We start from the raw sequence: 23,195 nt of genomic DNA on the forward strand, positions 1-23,195 counted from the left end.
GTTTAATTTAGGCAAACATGGCCTTGAACTTCGGCTCGAACATAGAGTGGAAGCGTATAATCTTCGATCTGTCGTCGCTGCAGAGGCCGTATGTGTCGTAAAGTCTTATAAGGGACAAAACAACGTTATTGATGGCGCTCAGTGACTTAAAAAGCTCTCCTGTTCCAATGCAGTTTTCCTCGGCAATTCTATTCCAGCTCCCATGTCTGAAAAAGTCCAGAAGGTATGAGTTCTTTATCTTGTCTAGGTTCTCCACTCTTAGGAAGGAATCGATAGTATGCAAGGGTGCAGACGACATCTTCTGTAGAGATCTCAGAATCGGCGGGTATAGCTTTGACACTGAGCTCTTCGAAATGCTATTAATCTTCCGGCAGAACTCATATACAGCAGGCTCCAGGGGAGGGAGTGTACAGCCCATATCGAACAAGAGAGGCTTTGTTTCAAAGAAGTGTGCCAATGTAATCATGAAGGCATCAGGATCCAAGGAAAGGGCCCCACTCTCCAAAAGAAGAGCAAACGATAGGATTCCGGGATCAGAGTCTCTGTTTCCTATCACAAGGTCACAAAGATAGGACTTTGGCAAGAAGTATGGCTTGAGGAGACTGAGCTGATAGTTTACAAGCTCGGCCCTTCTTTCTTCGAGCCCATAAACGTCACTCAGGTCATATGGTGAAGATTTGTCTCCCGATATGGAAAGCCCTCCAATCGTCCTAGAAAGCTCTTCTTGGCCGTTGTAGAGAGTGCTCTCAATCAAGGGATTCTTGATGAGTGAGTCCTTCAAGTCGAACCCGACAAAGCTTGTGTTTGTGTAGGTGTAGACACCCTTTATATTCGGAAGCAAAGACACCATGAGGTTCTGCACCCTCTGCTTGGGTATTCCCATGAACACAACATTCCCAAGAGTATCAAACCCCCTTCTTCCAGCTCGTCCCGCCATCTGCTTATAATTCATGGGGTCTAGCTGGAGGGAGTCTCCAGCAAACACAACAGTCCGGCAAGGCATGTTGATTCCAAGAGCTAGGGTTTCCGTTGCAAAGAGAACTTGCAGATGCTTCTGCCTGAATAGGATCTCAACAAGAGACCTGTACTTTCTATTCATGTGTGCATGATGTACTCCTATTCCACGGTAAATCATGTCAATAAACTCAAAGCTGGTATTCTTTATGAACTTGGTCTCTTCAGAAAGCTCGTAATCAGTCAGCTTGGTTAGGGGGTCGAGGAAGGTGTACTTGATGTTCTTCTTGTCGCTTCTCATCTGGAAACTCTTTTCTGCTGCAATGGATTCCTCGATCCAGCTCTCCTTCGTCTTCTCAGCATCTCTTGCTCTCTTCGCCTCTTTCTTCATCTTCTCGATGAACTTGTCCTTCTTCTTCTCCATGTCCATGGATTCCAACTGCTGGTACACCTTCAGTGCAAGCTTGCTAGCAAAGTCCCTGTCCGTATTGAAGACTATGCACGGGAACATGTCTCTTTCCTTAAGCTCCATGAGAAGATCAAGGATGTTTTCAAGAAGATACTCGTTACTATAGTCAGCAACAGTTTCGAAGGCCTTTCTTGCCTCCTTTGTCTGTAGCTTGTAGACATACTTCACTTGCTTCTCAGATAGCAGATCTCCTTCAATCATCTTTTGGAACGTCTCTAGAAGATGTTTTCCGTATTCCCTCACTTCCTTCTTTGTCACTATGTTGCTCTTGAAGAAATTCTCAGGCGTTATCCTGCCAATCAGATGCTCCTGGTCTTTACTAAGAACCGCACATATGGAATCATACAAATGGAGAAGCTCTTCGGGAAGAAAGCTCATGTCATTTCCAAACCCAAACCTTTTTATGTGCGAATAGGAGTATGCAAACAGATTGTTTATCGGCACTATCTTTGGCTTGAACTCGCAAGAATAGACATAGGGCTTCAGCTCACAGTATCTCTCGTCATAGGAAACAAGTTCGCACTCTCTTCCCTTCTCCTCCTCAATCTTCTTCATCCATCCATAGAACCCTTCAATATTTCCAAGCGTTGCACTCAGGACTAGCATAGGACACGGAGATAGGTGGATTATCCTCTCTATCGGAATGCCCATCTCTTCGCTGCTGATCTTATGGACCTCGTCGATAATTATGTACTTGACTCTTTCAAGAAACCCCTTGGGAGGTGTATTCAGCACAGACTCCAGAAGAGATGGGATCACTATCAGAACCTGGCAGTTCCAAGGAGCTATCGAAAACTCTTTCATAAGACTTCCCTGCAGAAAGGTCTTGGAATTCACCTTTGCAGTAAACCTAGCGTATATGTCTGCAGACACTTGGTTGACAAGAGCCTTGGTGGGAAGGCAAAAAATCACCATGTTGGTGTCGCTCTCCTTCAGGATCTTTTCAATTGCATAGAAACATATAAACGTCTTCCCAGCACTTGTCGGCGCAGATATCACAGCACTCTTGTTCTTGTCAACAAGGTCGAGAAGTCGCACTTGCCACTCGTCAGGCTTGAACAGAACACGGGGATCCTTCTTCGAATTCACACTTCTTTGGAGCTTATCTCCGGTGTGCTTAAGTTGGAAGCAGATATCAAATTCACTGGGTGCACTTGTGTCATCGGTAAAGAATTCAAGGTTCAGGTGCCCAAGCCCATGCTTCTCAACCAACTCTCTAACAGTTGCCTCAAACCCACACCCAATCAGGTTCTGAAATACGAACTCAAGCTCCGCATCTGGCGCCTGATCTTCGAGCCCAAGCTTTCCAAACTCACGGATGTATTCAATGCAGCTCAGGTAACACGGCACAATGATACTCTCATCACAGTCCTCAGATCTTTTCTTGAGGTTCCACATGTCCGCATAGAACTCGATCTTGAGCAGGAGAACTCTTCTATAAATCCCAGATCCATCGCGCTTGACACTTTCCAAGAGATTCTTCTTTCCCTGGTAATCAAGCGCCTTATACTTTCCAAAAAAGTTCTTGAGCCATGCTGTCTCCTTTGCCTTTTTCTCTTCTCTCATCCTCCTTTCGTTCTCTTCTATAATCTGCCTCTGCTTCTGTGACATCTTCGGCGCCTTCCCCCCCTTCGTCCTAACAATCGGCGTGTACAGTAGCTTCCCATCAAACAGCGACTGTGCAGACTTCCTTATGTTTTTCATGTGTGCAGCCGCAGACCCCGGGCTTATCTCCTTCCCGCTTACTAGTAAGTCCAACTCCATCCCGACATTCTTGCTCTCAATGTCCTTATGCCCGTCTTTGATAATCTCATCATAGCCGATAAGCTCCTCCTCAGACTCGGACTCTCCCTCACGAAGAAGGAGCCTTCCATCAAAGTCTATCATTCCTCCAGACGTCCTGTCTCTGAACATCTTAATAAGTTTCCTACACAGCTCTGTAGGCACAGAAAAGCTGCAAGGCCTAAAAGCTTTGGTCCTGGACTTGAACAGTTCATCAACCTCCTTCAGGCTCATCATAGGATTGATCTTCTTGATCTCATCGTCTATGCCCTCCCACCCCTCGGAATCACTATCCTCGCTATGGAAGACCATAGCTTTCCTTTCCACTCTGCGCTCAAGTGGACTGTACACAAATGCGTAGACATTCGGAACCCTGAACTCCATATGGTCAAGAACCCCACAGTAAAGACTGATCCCGAGACATTCATATAGAAATCTAAGCTCATCTTCCTCGCTTCCCCCAAGAACAAGTGCAACCCTTTCATTCTCAATGTACTCATAGACCTGGGAAATATCCATGAAATCAAACCTCCTCATAAGATATTCCCTAATCACCTTTCTGTGCCCATACTCTGCTCGGAAAAACACCATAATGTCGTGGAACCCTGCCTTCTGAAGGTTCGACAACATAAACCTAGTTCCATGCATGTATGTGTGGAGGGGGAGGCTTTCATATCCAACCCCATACCTTTTGCTGATATTGCTTATAAGGGCCCCACCGTCAATCACAAGGTGTCCTATGCCCGTAAATTGTGCTGAAATGTTTGTATATACCGGGTGCTTTGTCTTGAAGTATTCTTCATGGTTCATTTTTAGGGCAAAAATTTCTCCTCTCTTTTGCTATCTCAGAAAAGATAAGAAAGTCGTCTAATCGTATTTAATTATCTTCTCGATCTTCTCCGGCCAGTGTACTTAGTATCCCTCGGCACCTCAACACCCCTAAGCCTTAACTTTTCCTTCCTTTTCAGGATTTCATCTATTCTCCCCTTTCTTTTTTTCTTCCTCTCTCTCTTCCTTCCTGTTCCCTTTCCAGACGTGAGCACCAAAAAGCTTTTGACATTCCGAGTCCCTTCGTTGTCTACTTGGATCCCTCCATCAAACCCTGCTCTAATCGCTTCATTCTTCAGCATCTCAACCTGGCTCTGGTTCTTAAGGTAAAACTGGAGTACACACTTGGCATCGGGCTTGCACACAGAGTAGAGCGTCGTAAAGAACGTTCTAATCCTACGAATAGGATGCTCGTCAGATGAATAAGAATGAAACAGCCACTGGATTGCACTGACACTCACAACACCATCAAAGGTTCCCGGCTGAAACACCAACCCTCTCCCCATATCCATTCTTATGTATCCAAGCCCCTCTCCTTTTTCTATTCCTAGCCTCAGCATTTCCGTGCTTATGTCAATTCCGACCCACGGGTAGCCGTTCTCAGTGAGAACAGACCCACTAAGACCAGATCCACATCCAATGTCCAGCAGCAACCCCCCGTCCTTCGCCTCGAGCAGCTCAAGACACCTTTCAGTCAGCTCTCTTTGGATGTAAACGATCCTACTGTTCTGCGTGTATTTTGCCGAGGTCTCTTCGTCGTAGTATAGCTCAGCAGGGCCAGAGAGCTCGGGAATTCCCATGAGGGCTAAATTCATATTTCAGATAACAGCCAAAAGAGATGTTTGTAAGCTGCCAAAGCACCGGCTATGTAAAATAAATACATCCAAAACACATCCCTTGTAATGAGTATAGTTTATGAGGCTGTCGGAATGAGGAGATGTGCCCGAACAGGCGCCGATTTCGACAAGGACTTGAGAAGATTCTCCATACTCGAGAAGGTCGTGGTGCTGATAGTCTATATACTCCCAATTGCGGCACCATCGGCCGCAAAGTTCGTAGATGCATCTTACAATCTGTTTTTTCCTCTCTCCATGGGCCTTTCTGTTTCCTCGTTCATGCCTATATCCGCCAGGGTGGCCAAAAGGTTCTTTGACCAGGATACAGTCAGGATAATCACTCCTCACAGCCTCATAGTAGCAGCATACACGGCCGTTGTGTTTGTCTTTTCTCTTCGCATGTCCTCCATTTGCTATAGCAACGGATTTCTCGAGCCTAGCGGTCCGCATGGAGAGACAATGTATAGAATGCTCATCCTTACTTCATATATGTTTTATGAGTCCGGAAGGCTTATCAACCGCTCCATGGGACTGTACAAGATGTCTGTGGTGATATCTCAACTCATCAGTGCCTTTTTGATAATTCTGATGGCTATGGCTTGTGAGATGGGCCTTGCATCCCATTCCCATCTTATCCAGCTATTCTTCACCCATGGCGTCTCTTCGATAGTGATGTCTTTAGCTTTCGACAGCTTTCCAAGCATGGTGGCTTTGAAGAAGAATCTGGATGTGTTTCCAATTCTTGTGGCTGCTGGCTATCTCGTTGCCGCCATTCTTTGTGTTGAGATCGTACTTCCCAGATACAATATCAATAAATAAACTCCTCAGATCAATGACTGGTTGGCCATTACCAATCAACTTTGAAACCTACTCTTTTCACCTTTATTTGCTTAAACGTTCTTTTTTCTTCTAGTTCGGGTGGCAAATGGTGAATATCCGGCTGCTCCTTTCCACAGAAATTGTATTCCTTGAGATCCATCTCGACACTGTTTATTCTTTCCTGCCCAGGGCCTCCAATGCAGCCATTCTTGCATATAAATATCTCGGCCATCTTGTATCCAGCGCCCTTAGTCCTACTCCTTCTGAGGTAGTTCAGGGTGTTCTCAAGCCCTGTTATCTGCGATATAATGCTTCCGTCATCCACTACATATTCCTTGACCCCATTCTCGTCTTTTACAATCTTTACAGAGTGGAACCTTCTAAGTATGGACTCTGAGTATCCTCCAGAACTTGTCCCGATATTCCACTGTGTTATCTCCATCTTCTCCAGGCCATGGAAGTTTGTGGCTCCAGACTTAATGAACGCTTCAAATCCAAGCTTTCCAAGCACCTGGCAGAACTCCCTTGTGGTCAGAATGAAGTCGAGAGCCAGGCCATCTCTCCCATTCTCCAGCTTCTTATCGTGGCATGGCATTACACTCACCGTCCTAGTTCCCTTCACAAGAGAAAACGCCATCTGCTGAGGAGACTTGACTCTCGATAAATACCCAATGAGATGCGGGGCTGTTCTCTCAACATATGTAACCACTCCCGGGCATGCGCTGATTATCATGTGGTCTGTGGCTAAATACTCCTTGTACACCTCTTCATAGATTTTGCTTCTCATACAAGAGGTATCAACTATCTTGTATACATTGAACCTGGCCTTGAGAAAGGAAGATAGGACGCACTCGAACTCCTTGTAGCTCATATTTCCCGCCCTATAGACATTGAAGATATTCACTTTCGATTGGGGAGAGAGAATAAACGAAGTTTGCGGAGACAAGTCCAGGATGAAGGAGGTATCTGCAGAAAGAGCGCCGACCTCATCTGCAGATACACATCCACTGCATGCAAGACAGTCGCTTAGGGACAAGTCAAATGGAGTGTCTGTCTTGGTGCATTTGCGGTTGTCCTTGGGAAGATTTGTGAAGAAGGACATTGTGATTTCACAGGGGATTTGTAGTCAGAATTATTGTTGGGGGAATCCCTTTAATGGAGATCCGATTGAGCTCATTCAAAAGAGAGCATTCTCTCAAGGAGCTACTGTCAAAGGATATGTCTGAGTACTGGGCCACGGATGATGTGCTTCCACACTCCATCCAAATATCATTTGATAAGGTCCGGTATGTCCAGTCCGTACAGCTGTTCCTGAGCTTCACACAGGATGACAGCTATACGCCAGAAAGGATCGAGATCAGATCTGGACTGACGAGAGAGGGCATCAAGGAAATAAGTTCTGTGGAGCTTGTGGAGCCTGAGGGGCTCCTGACACTGAATGTTGCAAGAAAATGTCTTTATGTCCAGATTGTAATCAACTCGAACCATCAGGAGGGAAAGGATAGTCACATCAGGCATCTGAAAGTTCTAGAATCATCGACAAAGGAGATTTATTACAAAATATGAGTCCACAACGGTCTTTAATGAGGCACATTAAATATACTGTTTGTCAGCTTCATACCGCTGTAGCACTGTGAAAAGCGGTGTCTTCGGATATCCCATGTATTTTTACATACTAAATATCGAGCAGGTAGATGAATCCACTGTTATGCTTTACGGAAAGCATCTGACAGAGATTCCCGAGGGCCTTCCGATAGATGCACATGCATGCAGCTCGCAATCCTGCAGGATCCGCGTGGAAAACATTTACTCCCCAGTCTTTTTGAAGGCAGCCAGCGGCAAGGACCAGGAATTGAAGGAAGACATTAAGGCATTCATGGGCTCGAAGGGAATTGGATATGCTCTAGAGCCGTCGTTGAAAGAGAATGTGTTCTATCCCAATCTGGATAGGAAGGTTGATCTGATCAAAGTTCTTCCAGAAAAGAGGGTCTCCTTTGATGACTTCTTTTCCGACCACTCTGAGGCCATTGTGACGGAGTTTTCAAATCCTATAGAAAACATCATCATATCAAGAAGGCTTAGGGGGCCCTGCATTGTCAGGATTGGTGAGCATTTGATGTCTCCTAGGGAGGGTGTTGTTGTGAAATCTCCAGGAGTGATCTCGTTTGTATGCAATTCAAGTCTGCCCAGGCTGAAGCTTGGGACGTTGGCTGTGAGGTTTAATAGAGCGGGGATTCTTAAGTATTGCCTCTATGTGCGAGGAGTCCTTCACTGTGGAGAAGTGAGACCTGAAGATGGAAGCAGGGATGTAAGGGCCGAGGGGATCAAGTATGCGCTGCACCGGACGCCGGAGATGCTAGTGAAGTATCTCAACAGCCTCATGGGTAGCGAAGGCATAGATTGTATAGTCTACCATAATCTTCCTAGTTTTATTCTCAAGAGGCTAGAGATATCTGGAATGGTAAGATGCGACTTGTTTGCATTTGCAAGCGGAAACATAAAAGGATGTGATTTCTCTCTTGAGGAGCTATCTTCGACTCTGAATCTAGAAGTTGCAGAAAAGCTGAGGAGAAAGCAGGTACAATATGAGAATTCATTTGAGAGGCTGGCTGTTGAGTCTGAAGCAATACATCGTATATTCCAGGCCACGGAGGCACTGGATCTGTCAAAGGAGATGTCTGAGGTTTCTGGATACATTCTGAACAGGGCCTTGCAGAACTTGCGTGCGGAAAGGATTGAGTATACTCTTCTTCACGAATTATATGCAAGAGGGTACTTGTTTCCTTGTATTACGGGCCGGAAAGAGGTGAAGTACACAGGGGGGTTGGTGCTGTCTCCGCAGGCGGGGTTCTATGAAGATCTTGTTCTTCTTTTGGACTTCAATTCCTTGTATCCATCGATTATTCAGGAGTTTAATGTGTGTTTCTCAACTGTTGGGATGTTTAATGGAAGGATTTCTGGAGACATGAGTGCTGAGCAGCTAGAAATGCTGACTGAGAAGAGCAGGATTGCTGAAAGAGGGTTTTTACCGAAGGTCCTCGAGGGGTTTGTTGGAAGGAGGAAAGCAGTCAAGGACCTGATGAAGCAAAGCAAAGGGAAAGAAGAAACCAGGGTGTTGGAGATAAGGCAAAGGGCACTAAAGCTAACTGCAAATAGCATATATGGATGTCTTGGGTTTGCTGGGTCAAGGTTTTGTAACTACACGATGGCAGCATACATAACCAACAAGGGAAGAGATCTCCTTCTTGAGGCGAAAAGAATAGCAGAGGGAGAGTGTGGAATGAGGATTATTTATGGGGACACAGACTCTGTGATGGTACATACAGGGCTTAGAGGGGAGATGTCGAACTACAAAAAGGCTCTTGAGATGTCAAGGAAGCTGAGGGAAGCAATCAACTCTCGGTATGTGAAGATAGAGATTGAGGTTGACAAGGTGTTTAAGAAGCTTTTGCTGTACAAGAAGAAGAAGTATGCAGGACTCTATGTTGGCGAGGATGGAAGGAGTGGTATTGAATATAAAGGGCTTGATCTTGTTAGGAAAGACTTCTGTGAGGCTAGTAGAAGAATATGCAGGGTTGTGCTAGAACTACTACTCACGGATCCGGAGGACCCTGAGGCCTATGAAGTGTTTTACAAAGATGAGCCAAAAAAGGACCTGAATGATGGAAACAGTAAGATAAGAGAGGCTGTGCATGACGAGTTGAGGAAGCTGAGAAGTGATCTTGAGGGGCTTCCGGCAAAAGACTTTGTGATTCATAACACTCTGTCCAAGGCGCCGGAGAACTATGGTCCATCTGCTACGCTTCCACATGTCTCCCTTGCGCTAAGATTAAAGGAGGCGGGAATGAAGTTTGATCAGGGAGACGTTGTCTGCTATGTGATAGGAAGAGGAAGCCCCGGCGAGGCCATCCACAAGAGAGCATATCATTTGAACGAGGATTTTGTGATTGACTATGAGTATTATATATCAAATCAGATTCTCCCACCTCTCCTTAGAATTGTCGGGATAGTCAAGGGGTTTCATGCAGAGAAGATAGGAAGGATATTTGGAGTGGAAAGGGTTGTAAAGGCTGAAGTCCAAAAAAACATATCTTTTCTATCTCCTTGCTGTGGAAGTGTCCAAGGGGCGGTTTTGAAATGTAAGGAATGCTCCAGAAGTATTCCCAGAGGATTCTACACACACGAGGTCAACAAGATGATTAGAAGAGAGATCGAGTGTTTATACAGTGCAGATTCGAGGTGCCATGAGTGCGGTATATCCTCCTATACGCACATGAAAAGGTGCTTCAACTGTAACTCTGAGTTATCTTTTGTGCCGCACAACCAAGACTTCGACTGCCTTTTAAGCAGTCTCCAGGCGATGTTTGCAGGATGGGGTGAGGTGGAAGGCATTATAAGAAGGCACCTGGCTGTTTCAGAGTACAGGAGGATAGAGCTGTCTAAGTATTTTGAAAAGGAGATGAATAGAAAGCACTGATTTATCTTCTGGGCAAATTATTCAATGGGAAAGAAGGTCATAGGGGGAGCCAATTGGATATGGAGGATTTTAAAACGAGGCGGTGTGCGGGATAAATGTTTGGAATATGTGCAAGGGCCAAGAAGAGGCTTTTGGACATTTACAATAGAGTATTTGCTGTTCGGATTAGGGTAGTAGTTATTGGGCCTGAAAAGAGTGGGAAGTCTACTATTGTAAACCGAATGTTCAAGGGCAGACTAAGGTGTGTAAGAAAGCAGAGAGATGGGTGTATATATAGATATGATGAGGACCATACAAGTTATGTGGTGTATGATATGTGTGGAAGAAGGAGTTCTAGAGCAAGATTGGATTACCTCTATAAAAGGTGTGATGTGGTACTGTATTGTGTTGATGCCTCTTCTGCATCGGGGGAGTGGGCGAGGGCAAGGGAAGAGGTGAAGTCTGTTGTGTATAGAAATCCATGGACTAAAAGAAGCATGCTGGTTCTTGGAACAAAAAATGAAAAGAAAGGTGCATTAGGATGTATGGAGATAGTTCAGAATCTTGGGCTTCTGGATATAAATGGAATGGAAATTTCTTGTTTTTCTGTGTCTGCAGAGAAGAACACCAATATAGAGTATATAGGGTCGTGGATAAGGAAGCAGCGCTCTTCTCTAGAGTGGTTGTGGGGAGCAAGGACCATCCGGAGATGGTGGAGGCTGGACTCTCCAAAGCATGAAGCCTGAGTTTTTGTGGTCATGGCCGTGATTATAAGAATTCCCCTGGGTTGGCCCTAAATGGCGGTGCATCATAATTTGGAGGATTACTCTGAGGAGATTTCTGGATTGTCGAATGAGGAGTATGAGGTTTACGAGCCACAAGTGGATGACGAAGGCCTCGAGGTTTCCGAGGATGCGTACAACGTGATGGAGTACATTTCGCTTGACTGGCCGGCGCAGAGCATTGATATTATGAGAGGATTTACTATTGTGCTTGGGACAAATCCTTCTGAGGAAGGCACGCCTGGGATGGTGAGCATCGATCTGTTTCCAACGGATGGGATGAAGATGCCTGGAAAGATGAAGATTTCGAAAAGGAACATAAAGGAGTCGTACAACAAGGTCAGGGTAAATGGAGAGATGGTGTATTGCTTGTCTGATAACAAGCTTGTGGTGCACAACTCTAAGTTTGATGAGGTTTATTGCAGGGAGGTTAGTCAAGGGCTTGGATACGGGCTTTGCTTTGGAAAGTCTGGATGCATTTTCGGAACAAAAAGCGGAGAAATATCTGTAAATGACTGGAGCTTCAACGAGACTGGCGTGATGAGAATTCACGAGGATTCCATTGAAGGACTCTGCCACCACGAGGGGATGGTTTTTTCTGGATCATGTGACCATAGCATCAAGATTACCGACATCCGGTGCAACAAGAGCATTTTCCAAGGGAAGTTTGGATGTGACATAAATGCCGTGGACTTCAATGGAGAGAATATCCTTGCATTTGGAGATGATAACGGGGTGATTCGGCTGATGGATATCAGGAACCATTCCGTAGAGGAGATCAATAGACACAAGACACCTATAAGCTGTTTGAAGTGGAGGGATTCCGACATCCTTGCCTCTGGAAGTGACGAGCAGGTATGTATATGGGACATGTCTCTTGACCCAGACGAGGATGATGGGTACCTGCTATTTGTTCACCAAGGACAGAAGTTCTACAAGGATATTGCATTCTGCAGGGGAGATAACAACTATGTCGTTACGACCTCTATAGATGGACTCTGCGTCTTCTATCCTATTTCATTTGATACTGAAGAATAAACCTTTAATTTATTTGTGTCCAGAGTTGTAACGTCCCGAAGAAGTAACAGTACCGGCGTTCTCCAAAAGTAAAATTTTTCTCTTTGATGGTGGCCCTAGAATGACTGAAAGCCTTGAGTGTCCTATTTCTGGAGGCGGGACAGGTATGCCGGGGGCCTGGGATCTGCTTCTAGCAGATATGGACAAGATGATTGTAAGGACAAACCACTACACGCCTTTTGGATGTGGGAGCATGCCTCTAAACAGGAAAATTGGGGAGTATATCAAGTATGGGATTGTTAATTTGGACAAGTCATCGAATCCAAGTTCCCACGAGGTTGTGACATGGGTGAAGGAGATACTGAAGTGCGAAAAGACTGGGCACAGCGGAACGCTAGATCCCCAAGTAAGCGGGGTGCTTACGATTTGTATTGACCGGGCGACGCGGCTGACAAAAAGCCAGCAGTCTTTGGGAAAGGAGTATGTGTGTGTCATTGAGTTTCTAGAAGAACCGGATGAGGATGGGTTCCGCAGGGCAAGTAAGAAGCTGACAGGGTCGTTGTTCCAAAGGCCACCATTGATGTGTGCGGTCAAAAGAGAGCTTCGAATAAGAAACATTTATGAGATCGACATTCTCGAATTTAGTAAAGAGAAGAGGGTTGGGCTCTTCAAGGTATCGTGCGAGGCGGGGACATATGTTAGGACACTGTGCACCCACATAGGAATATTGATGGGATGTGGTGCTAGGATGAAGGAGCTTAGAAGAATAAGAAGTGGGAGAACCTCTGAAAAGGATATCTTTACATTACACGATTTGCTGGATGCAGTGTATATATTCAATTCGACGAAGGATGAAAGGGTGATTAGGAGAGTGATACGTCCTTTGGAGAGTCTTCTTGTAGGGTATCCCCGGATCATGATCAAGGACAGCTGTGTTAATGCCATATGCTATGGAGCAAAGCTAAGCATCATGGGTGTTCTTAGGTTTGATAGAGACATTGATGTGGGGAGGGAGGTTGTGATCATCACCACGAAAGGAGAAGCTGTTGCCCTCGGGGTTGCTCTTGTAAGTAGCCCTGAGATGAGTATCATTGACCATGGGCTTGTATGCAGAACCAAAAGAGTTATTATGGAGAAAGACCTATATCCAAGGAGCTGGGGATTCAAAAACGAGTATGAAATACTAAGTGAATAACGTTTCCTGCTTTAGATTTTTATTGAATCTGTTAGGACTACTGTCCTGAAGGATTTGGCAGTTAAAAATTTACCCTTGGATGTTTGAACTAGAGTTAACTGCGAGGGAAAAGGGTAAGGATGGAGTACAAACTGATTCTCTATCGTTGATGAAAAGAATATTGGAGAGCCTAAATGAGATTGTGGAGACGGCGGATATAAAGGCGACGGAAAGAGGGCTGTTGATCCAGGTGATGGATGTAACGCATGTAGCCTTTGCAGACATATTTCTATCGTCAGCGATGTTCACGAAGTATCGATGTGACAGGGAACTGGTGATTGGGGTTCAGCTCAAGACATTCACTAAGATAATCAAGGGGATGAGTGTTGAGGGAGGAGGGATATTTAGGCTGGAGTGTGACGATGCGACGACGACCCTGAATGTCAAGAACATCAGGGAAGGGAATGTGCTGAGCTTCAAGCTGAAGCTATTTTCGTCTGACACTGAAGCCTACAATGTCCCTGAGTTTGAGTTTGATGCGTCTGCAACCATACCTGCCGATGAATTTATGTATGTTCCTAGGCTTGTGGGTACTTTTGGAGATGTTGTTGGGGTTCAAGCAGAAAACAAGACCCTAATGTTCTTCCAAACGGGTGAGCATGCAGATGCATCGATGAGTTTTGAGGAATCGCCTGCCCGCGAAGGAATAAAGATTGATGCCAAGGAGCTTATAACCCAGGAGATTGCCATGAAGTATGTCAACTTGATTAGCAAAGTTGTTCCGCTATGCAAGGATGTGAAGATATCTCTTGGATCTGGGAAGCCCGTCTTTTTTGGTCTTTGCATGGATGATTTTGCACACATGAAGCTTTATGTAGCTCCTAAGTTCGAGAACGATTATTAAAAAACCATTTGAATATGAATGTATCTAGGCCAAGCCGTAAGATTTCCTAGACTGCTATATCCATGACATTTATTTAGTACTCAATTCCTATAGTAGTTTACATAGATAATCGTACGTAGTTTCTCATAGAGTTCATTCTGAATTTTGTATTTTTCTTCGGCATCTTTAACCACAGAAGAAGTATAGTTCCACTTGTTGGAAAGGACTCTCCACTGCACGGAATTACATATCTCCAGGGCATCGTCAAGGCCTATTTCGGTTTTCTTGCCATATGATATGTGCAACCAGAAGCATGTGAGATCCACGAGGACATGTATGTTGAGGAACCCGGCTCTCTCTGGAACCTTCGAATAATCGTGATAGAAGAAAGATATCTTTTCCAAAAGCTCATAGTTCTCTTTGCCATATATCTGGAATATCCCTCGGGGCCTAAACTCACTATATCCAGGGCCTTCAAAAACTCTCAGGTAGGATGTGTTATGCATCACCAGGGCCGTTACGGCAGCCAGCTCGTATTTTCTAGTACTACAGAAGTCGTAGAGGAAGTTAAGGACATCAAAAATGTATTTTTGCCTTTCTTTTGTTATCACTTCTCCGGCCTCTTTGTATGCAGGCACACATATGCCGTTGTACACTTTGTTAAAGTACAGTTCTTTAGAGATCATTTCATTATCTTCGCATGGAGGATTGAATATACTGAGATCGTCGATGTAGTTCGCAAATATATGTTCATCGTAATGGCAGGAGACATGGACAGGACGCTTTTGTATTTTTAAACTAACTTCGCAGGCTACAAACGTGAATATTCCCAGTAGTGCTAGTAATTCCATGGAATCGATTTTAAGGTTCCTTAAATACTTTTGTGGAAATATTTAATACAATTGCAAATTTTTAGATGTTTAATTATCATTTCTTGAAGGCGTTTATAAAAGGTTAATGTACCTGAAAGTAATCTTGGAATGTTTTAATTTCAATCAATCGGGATGTTTTAATTAATGTGCCAGAGGAGTTGCTTTCAATCTTTGAGTCCATATGATGAGATTTCTAGATTGATGATGATCTACTTCTGCACATTAGAGTTTGTGAGCGGAAAGCCTTATGCAGAAAGAGGATGACGGGAGAGAAGGCGTAATGATTTCCGACATGGAGAGGAATAAATATCACACGGTCTACGGAGTGGTTGTTGACTGGCTAGAGTGGAGAAGATGCAGAGGGAAGGATTTCATGATGACATTGGACGTGATTGATGAAAGCATGAAAAAATTATCTGTGAAGATATTCAGTCCGAAGAAAACGTTTTCCAAAGGCTTCTGTGTTGGAGATGTTGTGAGGATAGGCAATCTAAAGCTCTACGATGAATTTAGGGCAGTGACTGATCGCAAAAACAACGTCGAGGTGGTTTTTACGCCGTATGGATGCCTAGACGATACTATCAGCGAAAGAGTCCGGCAACTTGTAGAGTTTTTCCATCAGAACAGAAAGGGTTTTGTAAAGGAGAGAGAGGTGTCAGAGATAGAGGAGGGAAAATACTTCAATTTCAGTGGCGAGCTGGTAGACAAGCAGAGGGAGAGAACCAACCTGGTTCTTTTGAAGTTTGTGGACTTTGGTAAGAATAAACTTCAGGGCTTGGGAGGTGCAGAGGAGTATCCGAAGGACATGGTCTTGATTGTGAAGACGTGGGGGCGTTTTGCGGATGAGGCAGAGAAGTGCGAGATTGGAGGGCGATACAGGATTAGGAACTTGAAAGCAGACGAGGTAGGCCACTGTATATATGCAAGTTTGTCTGAGTCGAGCAAAGGAAGCATTGCAGAAATAGGAGAGGGCACGACTCTTTGGAAGCATCTTGAGTCGAAAAAAAAGGGATATCTATGGGGCTCTGCGTGTAATCAGATGGAGATTAAAACGCCGGAAAGGATAGCGAGGTACAGCCTGGTTAATATTAAGAGTATCTGTGGGCCTGGAATATACAGAGTCAGGGCTTGGATAAAAAGATATGGGCCACAGGAAGGAATGGTGATATTCTTCTGTAGAGCCTGCGGACTGGAAGACGGGGGGATAAACGGGAAGTGTACATGCAGCTCCCCTGAGATAGAAAGAGTTAAGGTTTTGAGGTTGCTGCTGTGGGATGGAGAGGAGGAGATAATGGTTGTATGTAGAAACAGACTTGCCGAGCATATACTTGATGAGAAGAGTCGCAAACAGCTCGGGAACAGAATGCTTGATTGCATTGTACTAAGTATCAAATGTAATTTGGAAGTAGTTCATCATCTTATTGACTCTGACTTTTTCCAAAATTGAAGCTGAGCTCAGTCCAAGGAAGTTTGTTTATGTATCCAAAGGCATTTATTCGTTGTCGTTGAACAGATCTAATATTCCGATGAGGGCGTCCTCAGTGAATCTTTCTTCCATGTCCTCGATCACAAGCTGAAGGCAAACAATAGACTTAGGATTGAAGTCGAGTAGCTGTATGGCCTCGAACTCTGTCAATCCCATTTCTGTAAGTGCCTGCTTGACTTTTTGAGCCCTGGTCTTGGCCATAGAGGAAGTACAGTACAGTTGCACTTTTTCCAAAAACTCTGAGTGGCTGCTGTGAGTTTCTAAGGACCTGTTGATTACATCGAGTGCCTCCAGCTTTGACAACAGCGTGGGCTTACTATTTGTCTTCATCGGGTGTATGAGTGGAAATGTTAATTTATTGGGATGGAATCGTTGCAAAGCCTGGAGCCTATACCCATGAAAAATGAAGGAAACCAGAGGAGAAAAAAGAAGGAAGGACAAGTCTGATAGAGCGACGGTGGATAAGGTCCTTGACAAGAAAACATTGAAGGTATTGGAGAAGTTGGAGGACAGAGGAAAGCTATCCAACCTCGAGGGAAGCCTCTGCACTGGAAAAGAATCCAATGTCTATCTTGCCGAAGCAAGTACGGCGCTGTGTAGCAAATTCATCAAAAATAAATACGTTGAGGCTGAGGAGGCAGATAACTTGGAGCAGATGATTCCTGTAGTTGTGAAGATCTTCAAGACATCCATCATGTCTTTTAGAGACAGAGAAAGATACATAAGAAGCGAGAAAAGATTCCAGAGGTTCTGCACATCGAATTCACGTAAGCTAATCAAGGTGTGGGCTGAGAAAGAAGTGAGGAATCTTAAGCGTTTGAACAATGCAGGGATTCCCTCTCCGGAGCCGATATATCTCAAGAATAACATTCTCATAATGTCACGGGTTGGGAATCATGAGGTGGTTGCACCCAAGCTACGGGATGCAATAATAGAAGACATTATGGGGTGCTATCTGCAGTGTGTAGAGGTGATAAGAAGCATGTATAAAAGAGCGGGGCTTGTGCATGCAGATCTATCAGAATTCAATCTTCTGTACTTTGAAGGGGTGGTTTATGTGATTGATGTAGGGCAGAGCGTGGAGATTGACCACGACAATGCCCAGAGCTTTTTAATAATGGATATAAACAACATTAACAACTTCTTTAGCAAAAAGGGTGTGGAGGTGATTAGAGGGAACGATCTATTTGAGGAGATTACTGGAAACGTTATTCCACCGTATTTGAAAGACATGGACATAGTCAAGGATGTTTTCATTCCGTCCCGAGTCTCTGAGGTTGGAAACCTGGAGGATCTTGCAGCCTTTAGTGTGGAAAAAAAGGACTACGGAAAGACAGAAATGTCTTTGGAGTATTCCGATGCCAGTGAAGATGAGATTGAGAATTCCGACACAAGACTTGAGGCCATGGAGATAGAAAATACTGAGGATGCAAAGGAAGAGAAGAAGAAAAGGAAGAAGACTGTGAAAGAAATGAATAGAATCAGAAGGGCATCGAGGATCAGTAAGAAGGAGAAAAAGAAAATATTCAAGAAGTACATAGGAATGAAGAAGAAGAGAAGATGATGGCATAGCTAAACATTAAATCCTTTATTCTAGCTTGAGCCCATATGATTGCTGCAGATCTGGACAAGATCTTCATAAGCTCCGAAACAAGACCGAAGAAAGAGCATATAGAGGAAGCAAAGAAGATCGTGAAGGCAAATTCGAAGTATAAAGCGGATCCCGGATACAGATACTTCCTTGATGAGACAATTGTAGGCCTCTGCAAAGGATGTAGCAACGAAGAGATTTTTCGGACGATCAGATCGCTACAGAGAATGATAAAGCCGAGAGCAAGGGTGCTTGGTGAAGATCTGTATCTTAGAAAATAAAGTGGATCAAGATTAGCTTTTTTTAATAGAGAGATTTAGACGCTCCTTATGTATAAGATGGTTGCACTTGATCAACTTACTCATTACATCGTCGACGCTGTCATTCCACTTTCTCTTTCCAAACTCAATAATCTCTGTCTTCTGATTGATCTTACATTTTGCAAATCCATTGTTGACCATAAAAGAAATCTTCTTAACAATGTCCTCTGCGGAGCTTTGCATCACCAAGGAGATCTCCTGGATAGAGATGGACGAGTAGAACCTCTCAACAATCCTGAAGTTGTGCTCATCGATTGCAGAAACAAGATCATTCAAGTAGATAGATACATCCAAGGCAGAGGAAAAAGCTTGCTGAATTTCGTTGATCATAGACTTGTCCATAACAATCTTAGACAGGAATCTATTTACAATAGACCTAACAACCTCGTCGTTGTTCTTGTCCTCGCTCAGCTTTCTCAGCATATCAGCCCTCTTGCATACTACGTCTTCCATCTCTGTTTCGCACGTTGCCAGAATGCAGAAGAATGAGCTTAGAACAACATAGCTGGTGGAGTTCTCCCCAAGCTTGCTGAGAGTATAGTACACATTTGATGCGTTGAAATAGTTCCTCTGCCCAAGATGAAGCAGCACAATAAGCTCGTAGAACTTAATCTTCTCTTCCACAGTACCGCTCTCCTCAAAGTACTTTCCTCTGATCTTCTTCATGGTTATATCGGCCCTTATCCAATCGTGATTCCTGACGCAAAGCCTTAACTGCTCCAGTTGGTAGTTGACCACAGCACTCTCCTTGACCATTGTAAATGTCTCCACAGGAACATTTATGATCACATCCAGTGCACTCTTGACATCTCCAGACGATTCGTATCTCTCCTTAAGCTCTTTTGTTATGTATATCCTTTCCTCCTCAAGAAAAATCCTTCCCTCAATCACGTCTCGTAGGACCAGGCAGAAGAACTCAACAAACCCTTGCTCCCCTTTCTTTCTTTCAAACAGTTGCCTGACCATCCATTTGATAGCCATTCTGTTTTGGCCTCTCTTTATTGTGAGAACCCGGGTAAGCCCTGCAAGCTCCTCATCAGACCTGCAAAGGCCCATGAGGTCCTCAAATATCTTCAGAAGTGCTTCATAGTCATTCTTGACCCTGGCCTTCCTCTCCTTTTCCAAAAGATCCTCCATTGCCAAGGGCTGCCCCGCCGCGCAAAAATCCATTCAAAAAACAATAGCTCTGTAGAAACATTTAATTCTTAGTATTTTTTCTTGACTTCCTGAAAACATTCTCTGGATTGCAGTATACTTTCATTATCAGGGTAAGGAGTATTCCAAAGCTATTGAATGCCACAAACTGCATGGTAAAGTCCGGAACCACTATCCAATCCACAACACTATTCTTCCAAACAACTCTGTTTCCAATAACCCCCACAGCCTTTATCTCAACACCTTCTTCTATGTAAGGAGAGCATTCCCAGACCCTACACAGATTCTTCTCACAGAGAACGTCCAGTACACTTTTACCTTCCAGGCGGAAAATAACAATAGTCGATGACTTCTCCTCAATAACCCTATACACAGGTAAAGATATCAGGTGCGGCACCACATTCAGGGGATACTCGACTGCAAGAAAGTGCGGGGCTGGATGTGTACTTGTATATCTTACAATACTTTTTGAGTGGTCTGTGGAAACTATCTCGCATGAAAAGCAAAGAATCTTCGAAGCCAAAAGAAGCCATGTGAATAAACTATACATCCAGGGATCCCCCAGCACTTCACAACTTTGATGTTTACGAAAAAGGATATGGGTTTTGCACCCTAGATGAATCCATTTTCAGAGAACGTGCAGTTCGATCCCAGGCTCTACGAAGTAGTTTCTATGGTCGGAAAGAAGAATGACAAGACAAAGATCCGGGGGCTTCATGAGCTGAGGGATATACTGAGCAGTGTCGATGTAGAAGGAAACATAGACACACTGTTGGAAACGATAGAGGACACCATAAAATCACAGGATCCGCAAATCAGAAATCTATCAGTCGATGTGCTCTACAAGCTTCTTTCCTCCATGGATGATAAGTCCAAGTTCAAGAGAGTGCTTTCCATCTGGCTTTACGGATTCATAGAGAATCCGGAGTATGATATTTCGAAGAAGATCTTCAGCGAGTTTATTGATATCGAAGAGATAGAGGACGAGTTTGCACAGATGGTGAACTTCGAGGAAAACCCTGTTCTTGGGTTGATATGCTCACAGCTACTAGTGAAGAAGGGAAGAAGGAACTACTCGAAAATGGTTGCGGAAAACATCAAGTACCTGAATCTAAATTCGAATAGGGAGCTAAGAGAGGTCTACAAGTTGTGCAAAGAGCTAGGGAGAATTGAGGGGCTTTATGAAAAGATTGTCATGATAAAAGGGCCAAGTCTCATGAACCTCAAATGGAGGCTCCTCATAGACATATTTAATTCCTTACCAGAGTGTATTGAGAGTGATGGGAAGTATCTTGATAGTGAGATGCTTTCTAAGGCAGTAGAGAAGTTGGATGTCTGTGATAATGTGCTTGTGAGAAATGTTGATTCTCTCAGAATAGTCTTTCCCAAGATCAATGACAAGAAGGGATATGTGAAGAGATATCTAGAGTGTGGTTCTATCGAAGGGCTATGCATTCTTGAGTTCCTTGACGATTTCCAGTTCCTGAACGAGAATGTGAGCTTTGAAACAGTCAACAGACTGATTGAAAATGCGATAAGTATCCATTTCGAAAGGAATCAGAACTTGGAAGAGACTGTTTCTAGGTTGAGTATGGAAAGCTTACCAAGAGACCCATCTGATAAGCCAGGGATCCACGAGCATGTTGGCTCTGATGGAAGAGAAAGCATCCTCAAAGCACTTCTATCCTCCCTCTGCGGGCTTAGCGGGAAAAGAAAAATAATAAGAGGAGACATTCTTGGGGTGGAGCTTGATCCATGTGAGTTTACTAAGAAGGAAATAGAAGAGGTCTTCCAGCACTCTGTGAATGTTTTGCCGAAAGACTACGTGTTGGGCTCATCGTTCGACTGCGATCTTCTTCCCCTGGTATTGAAATATCCCGAAGAGGTAGGCGAAGAAAAAATAAGAAAGACTATATGCAAAGACAATCTTCACCTCTTCATCCCTGTGTGCAAAGACCTGGATTTTTTAAGATCTCTGATGTCTTCTTATGACAACAAGTCCATGATGGAGGTCTATTTATCTTCGGATATCCCCCCTGCATTGGACCTTGACTTCTATTATAGGCTTGGAAATAGGATATCTAAGCCTAGAGATGTTGACTATAATAGAATTCTGAAGAGCTATCTGGACTCTAAGTTTATAGGAGAAATGATCGAGAACGGGGTAATTGATAGAGGCATGCTGTACAATGCAGTCATTTCCTATCTGTCCTCTGCAAAGATTCCAATTAGCACCAGTTACACAAGCTCGTTCTACGATCTAGATGAGTGCTTTTATAGAGACGTCGGGATCAGAGAAAAAAGCAATGGTGTACTAGGTCTCAGAGACGTATATGCAGATATGTATGCAGGAGCCGGTGAGGCATTTCTGCTTCTTCTTTTGGATGCTATGTGCGATGATGAGGACGAATCTTTAGACAAGAGCCTGAGAAATAAGGGGCTTCCTGGAAAGAAAGGCCTACATGAGGCTATTCTTCAGGATAAGCTTGCGATTGAGGAATGGAGGAGCACAGAGTTAGGGGGAAACCAGCATTTTGTAGAAAAGGTATTCTTCGATCTGGGCCTTGCATCAAAAAGATGTGGCAATAGGAAACTTAAAGAACTTCTTCATGGCGGAGGGCCGCGTGCGATTGACTATGTCCTTAGAAAACACGGTGCACCTGCACAGTTCACTGCATTTATTGACTTTTCCTACCTCAGCAACGAAGCTTTGGCTTGCGCTGTGAGTATTCTTGAGGATGCATCTAAGAAGGGTTTTCCAATAGACTTTACTGAGGCATCTTTACCAGACCAAACTACCCGCCCTTCTGTAAAAGAAGAGACTATAGACGATGATCTTCTGATGTCTCTTGCAAAATCAAGCTTCAGGAACCTTAAAACTCTTAGCATGGAAGATGTAGTGCAGATGATTGAGAGGGATCGGCTCCTATCAAGAAAAGAGTACCACAAAGAAAGATATGCTATTTATTCCCCGCTACTGAGAAAAATCTACAATCTTATAGCAGACTCCATACTCAACATGTACAGCATATCGAGGCTGGATGTAAACTCGATTGATGGAGAAGTCTATGACCTTCTTCGGGAATGCTTCCTTGGGTCTGTAAATTTGTTTTGGGACTTCCTCCTGAATTCATTACTAGTTGTCAGAAACATTAGAGTTAATGCCTTTTTTGAGAAGATGATCAAAGAAAAGGAGGAATGGAAAGAGTTTCTTCAGAATGCAGATCTTGAACAAAGATCCCTGTTTGCCTTTTTGTTTCCAAGCCTCTTCTCTGCCGTTCCAAGGATGGAGGTGGATTTGGACCCTCTTATATTAAAAGAGGCCTCTAGAACCATAGCAGACGTTACAGTTAGGGCCCAGAAGCTTACGAATGGATTTGATATTAGGATTTCTTACGAGGCAGGTGGCACGTTGTTTAAAGCCTTGATCTCCATCCCTTCAGACTATCCCTACAGAAAACCTGTGTTTGCCTCCGAAATCGGGAAAAAAAGTCTTCTAAACCTTAAGATTAACGAAATGATCAAGAAATGTTCGAAGTTTATGGAAATCATAGGGCTATGGAAAGTTAATATCGACGAGAAGATCTCCGGCCACAAGGAATGCCCTATATGCTATCTTGTCATAGATATCCACGATTCCTCATTCCCATGTAATCAATGCAAGACATGCAAGAATAAGTTCCATGCCAGATGTATTGCAAAATGGGTTGCAACAGGAACAAGAAACAGCTGCCCGATATGTAGGAGGCCCATAGAGGATGTGTCGTGAAC

At 44.0% G+C, this 23,195-nt stretch overlaps 18 protein-coding genes across 18 annotated transcripts; 11 read left to right on the forward strand and 7 right to left on the reverse strand.

Annotated features, from left to right (window-relative positions):
• Positions 1–7: 7 nt before the first annotated feature.
• On the reverse strand, positions 8–4,015 carry EHEL_051040 (putative superfamily II RNA helicase; the record flags this gene model as incomplete). The annotated part of the gene is made up of 1 exon (XM_003887245.1): positions 8–4,015. One exon carries the CDS (start codon positions 4,013–4,015, stop codon positions 8–10), a length of 4,008 nt encoding a protein of 1,335 aa, XP_003887294.1.
• Positions 4,016–4,086: 71 nt separating this feature from the next.
• On the reverse strand, positions 4,087–4,833 carry EHEL_051050 (putative SAM dependent methyltransferase; the record flags this gene model as incomplete). The annotated part of the gene is made up of 1 exon (XM_003887246.1): positions 4,087–4,833. The coding sequence occupies one exon, from the start codon at positions 4,831–4,833 to the stop codon at positions 4,087–4,089; it is 747 nt and encodes a 248-aa protein (XP_003887295.1).
• Positions 4,834–4,935: 102 nt separating this feature from the next.
• On the forward strand, positions 4,936–5,688 carry EHEL_051060 (uncharacterized protein; the record flags this gene model as incomplete). The annotated part of the gene is made up of 1 exon (XM_003887247.1): positions 4,936–5,688. One exon carries the CDS (start codon positions 4,936–4,938, stop codon positions 5,686–5,688), a length of 753 nt encoding a protein of 250 aa, XP_003887296.1.
• A 28-nt stretch (positions 5,689–5,716) lies between these two features.
• On the reverse strand, positions 5,717–6,790 carry EHEL_051070 (uncharacterized protein; the record flags this gene model as incomplete). The annotated part of the gene is made up of 1 exon (XM_003887248.1): positions 5,717–6,790. The coding sequence occupies one exon, from the start codon at positions 6,788–6,790 to the stop codon at positions 5,717–5,719; it is 1,074 nt and encodes a 357-aa protein (XP_003887297.1).
• Positions 6,791–6,843: 53 nt separating this feature from the next.
• On the forward strand, positions 6,844–7,254 carry EHEL_051080 (anaphase-promoting complex subunit 10; the record flags this gene model as incomplete). The annotated part of the gene is made up of 1 exon (XM_003887249.1): positions 6,844–7,254. The coding sequence occupies one exon, from the start codon at positions 6,844–6,846 to the stop codon at positions 7,252–7,254; it is 411 nt and encodes a 136-aa protein (XP_003887298.1).
• A 94-nt stretch (positions 7,255–7,348) lies between these two features.
• EHEL_051090 (DNA polymerase type-B alpha subfamily catalytic domain-containing protein) lies at positions 7,349–10,165 on the forward strand (the record flags this gene model as incomplete). The annotated part of the gene is made up of 1 exon (XM_003887250.1): positions 7,349–10,165. One exon carries the CDS (start codon positions 7,349–7,351, stop codon positions 10,163–10,165), a length of 2,817 nt encoding a protein of 938 aa, XP_003887299.1.
• A 95-nt stretch (positions 10,166–10,260) lies between these two features.
• EHEL_051100 (ADP-ribosylation factor family domain-containing protein) lies at positions 10,261–10,890 on the forward strand (the record flags this gene model as incomplete). The annotated part of the gene is made up of 1 exon (XM_003887251.1): positions 10,261–10,890. One exon carries the CDS (start codon positions 10,261–10,263, stop codon positions 10,888–10,890), a length of 630 nt encoding a protein of 209 aa, XP_003887300.1.
• Positions 10,891–10,941: 51 nt separating this feature from the next.
• Positions 10,942–11,964, forward strand: EHEL_051110 (WD G-beta repeat domain-containing protein; the record flags this gene model as incomplete). Its single annotated transcript, XM_003887252.1, has 1 exon — positions 10,942–11,964. One exon carries the CDS (start codon positions 10,942–10,944, stop codon positions 11,962–11,964), a length of 1,023 nt encoding a protein of 340 aa, XP_003887301.1.
• Positions 11,965–12,064: 100 nt separating this feature from the next.
• On the forward strand, positions 12,065–13,138 carry EHEL_051120 (putative centromere/microtubule binding protein 5; the record flags this gene model as incomplete). Its single annotated transcript, XM_003887253.1, has 1 exon — positions 12,065–13,138. One exon carries the CDS (start codon positions 12,065–12,067, stop codon positions 13,136–13,138), a length of 1,074 nt encoding a protein of 357 aa, XP_003887302.1.
• Positions 13,139–13,217: 79 nt separating this feature from the next.
• On the forward strand, positions 13,218–14,021 carry EHEL_051130 (putative proliferating cell nuclear antigen; the record flags this gene model as incomplete). Its single annotated transcript, XM_003887254.1, has 1 exon — positions 13,218–14,021. One exon carries the CDS (start codon positions 13,218–13,220, stop codon positions 14,019–14,021), a length of 804 nt encoding a protein of 267 aa, XP_003887303.1.
• Positions 14,022–14,101: 80 nt separating this feature from the next.
• EHEL_051140 (uncharacterized protein) lies at positions 14,102–14,851 on the reverse strand (the record flags this gene model as incomplete). The annotated part of the gene is made up of 1 exon (XM_003887255.1): positions 14,102–14,851. The coding sequence occupies one exon, from the start codon at positions 14,849–14,851 to the stop codon at positions 14,102–14,104; it is 750 nt and encodes a 249-aa protein (XP_003887304.1).
• Positions 14,852–15,119: 268 nt separating this feature from the next.
• Positions 15,120–16,319, forward strand: EHEL_051150 (uncharacterized protein; the record flags this gene model as incomplete). The annotated part of the gene is made up of 1 exon (XM_003887256.1): positions 15,120–16,319. One exon carries the CDS (start codon positions 15,120–15,122, stop codon positions 16,317–16,319), a length of 1,200 nt encoding a protein of 399 aa, XP_003887305.1.
• Positions 16,320–16,364: 45 nt separating this feature from the next.
• On the reverse strand, positions 16,365–16,688 carry EHEL_051160 (RNA pol Rpb4 domain-containing protein; the record flags this gene model as incomplete). Its single annotated transcript, XM_003887257.1, has 1 exon — positions 16,365–16,688. One exon carries the CDS (start codon positions 16,686–16,688, stop codon positions 16,365–16,367), a length of 324 nt encoding a protein of 107 aa, XP_003887306.1.
• Positions 16,689–16,761: 73 nt separating this feature from the next.
• Positions 16,762–17,922, forward strand: EHEL_051170 (putative RIO kinase; the record flags this gene model as incomplete). The annotated part of the gene is made up of 1 exon (XM_003887258.1): positions 16,762–17,922. One exon carries the CDS (start codon positions 16,762–16,764, stop codon positions 17,920–17,922), a length of 1,161 nt encoding a protein of 386 aa, XP_003887307.1.
• Positions 17,923–17,966: 44 nt separating this feature from the next.
• EHEL_051175 (uncharacterized protein) lies at positions 17,967–18,230 on the forward strand (the record flags this gene model as incomplete). The annotated part of the gene is made up of 1 exon (XM_059743505.1): positions 17,967–18,230. One exon carries the CDS (start codon positions 17,967–17,969, stop codon positions 18,228–18,230), a length of 264 nt encoding a protein of 87 aa, XP_059599488.1.
• Positions 18,231–18,242: 12 nt separating this feature from the next.
• On the reverse strand, positions 18,243–19,406 carry EHEL_051180 (putative proteasome regulatory complex component; the record flags this gene model as incomplete). The annotated part of the gene is made up of 1 exon (XM_003887259.1): positions 18,243–19,406. One exon carries the CDS (start codon positions 19,404–19,406, stop codon positions 18,243–18,245), a length of 1,164 nt encoding a protein of 387 aa, XP_003887308.1.
• Positions 19,407–19,467: 61 nt separating this feature from the next.
• On the reverse strand, positions 19,468–19,974 carry EHEL_051190 (uncharacterized protein; the record flags this gene model as incomplete). Its single annotated transcript, XM_003887260.1, has 1 exon — positions 19,468–19,974. The coding sequence occupies one exon, from the start codon at positions 19,972–19,974 to the stop codon at positions 19,468–19,470; it is 507 nt and encodes a 168-aa protein (XP_003887309.1).
• Positions 19,975–20,040: 66 nt separating this feature from the next.
• On the forward strand, positions 20,041–23,193 carry EHEL_051200 (uncharacterized protein; the record flags this gene model as incomplete). Its single annotated transcript, XM_003887261.1, has 1 exon — positions 20,041–23,193. The coding sequence occupies one exon, from the start codon at positions 20,041–20,043 to the stop codon at positions 23,191–23,193; it is 3,153 nt and encodes a 1,050-aa protein (XP_003887310.1).
• Positions 23,194–23,195: the final 2 nt, after the last annotated feature.

The sequence above is a fragment of the Encephalitozoon hellem genome, chromosome V, assembly GCF_000277815.2.
Source record: "Encephalitozoon hellem ATCC 50504 chromosome V, complete sequence".
NCBI classification, from domain to species: Eukaryota; Fungi; Microsporidia; family Unikaryonidae; genus Encephalitozoon; species Encephalitozoon hellem.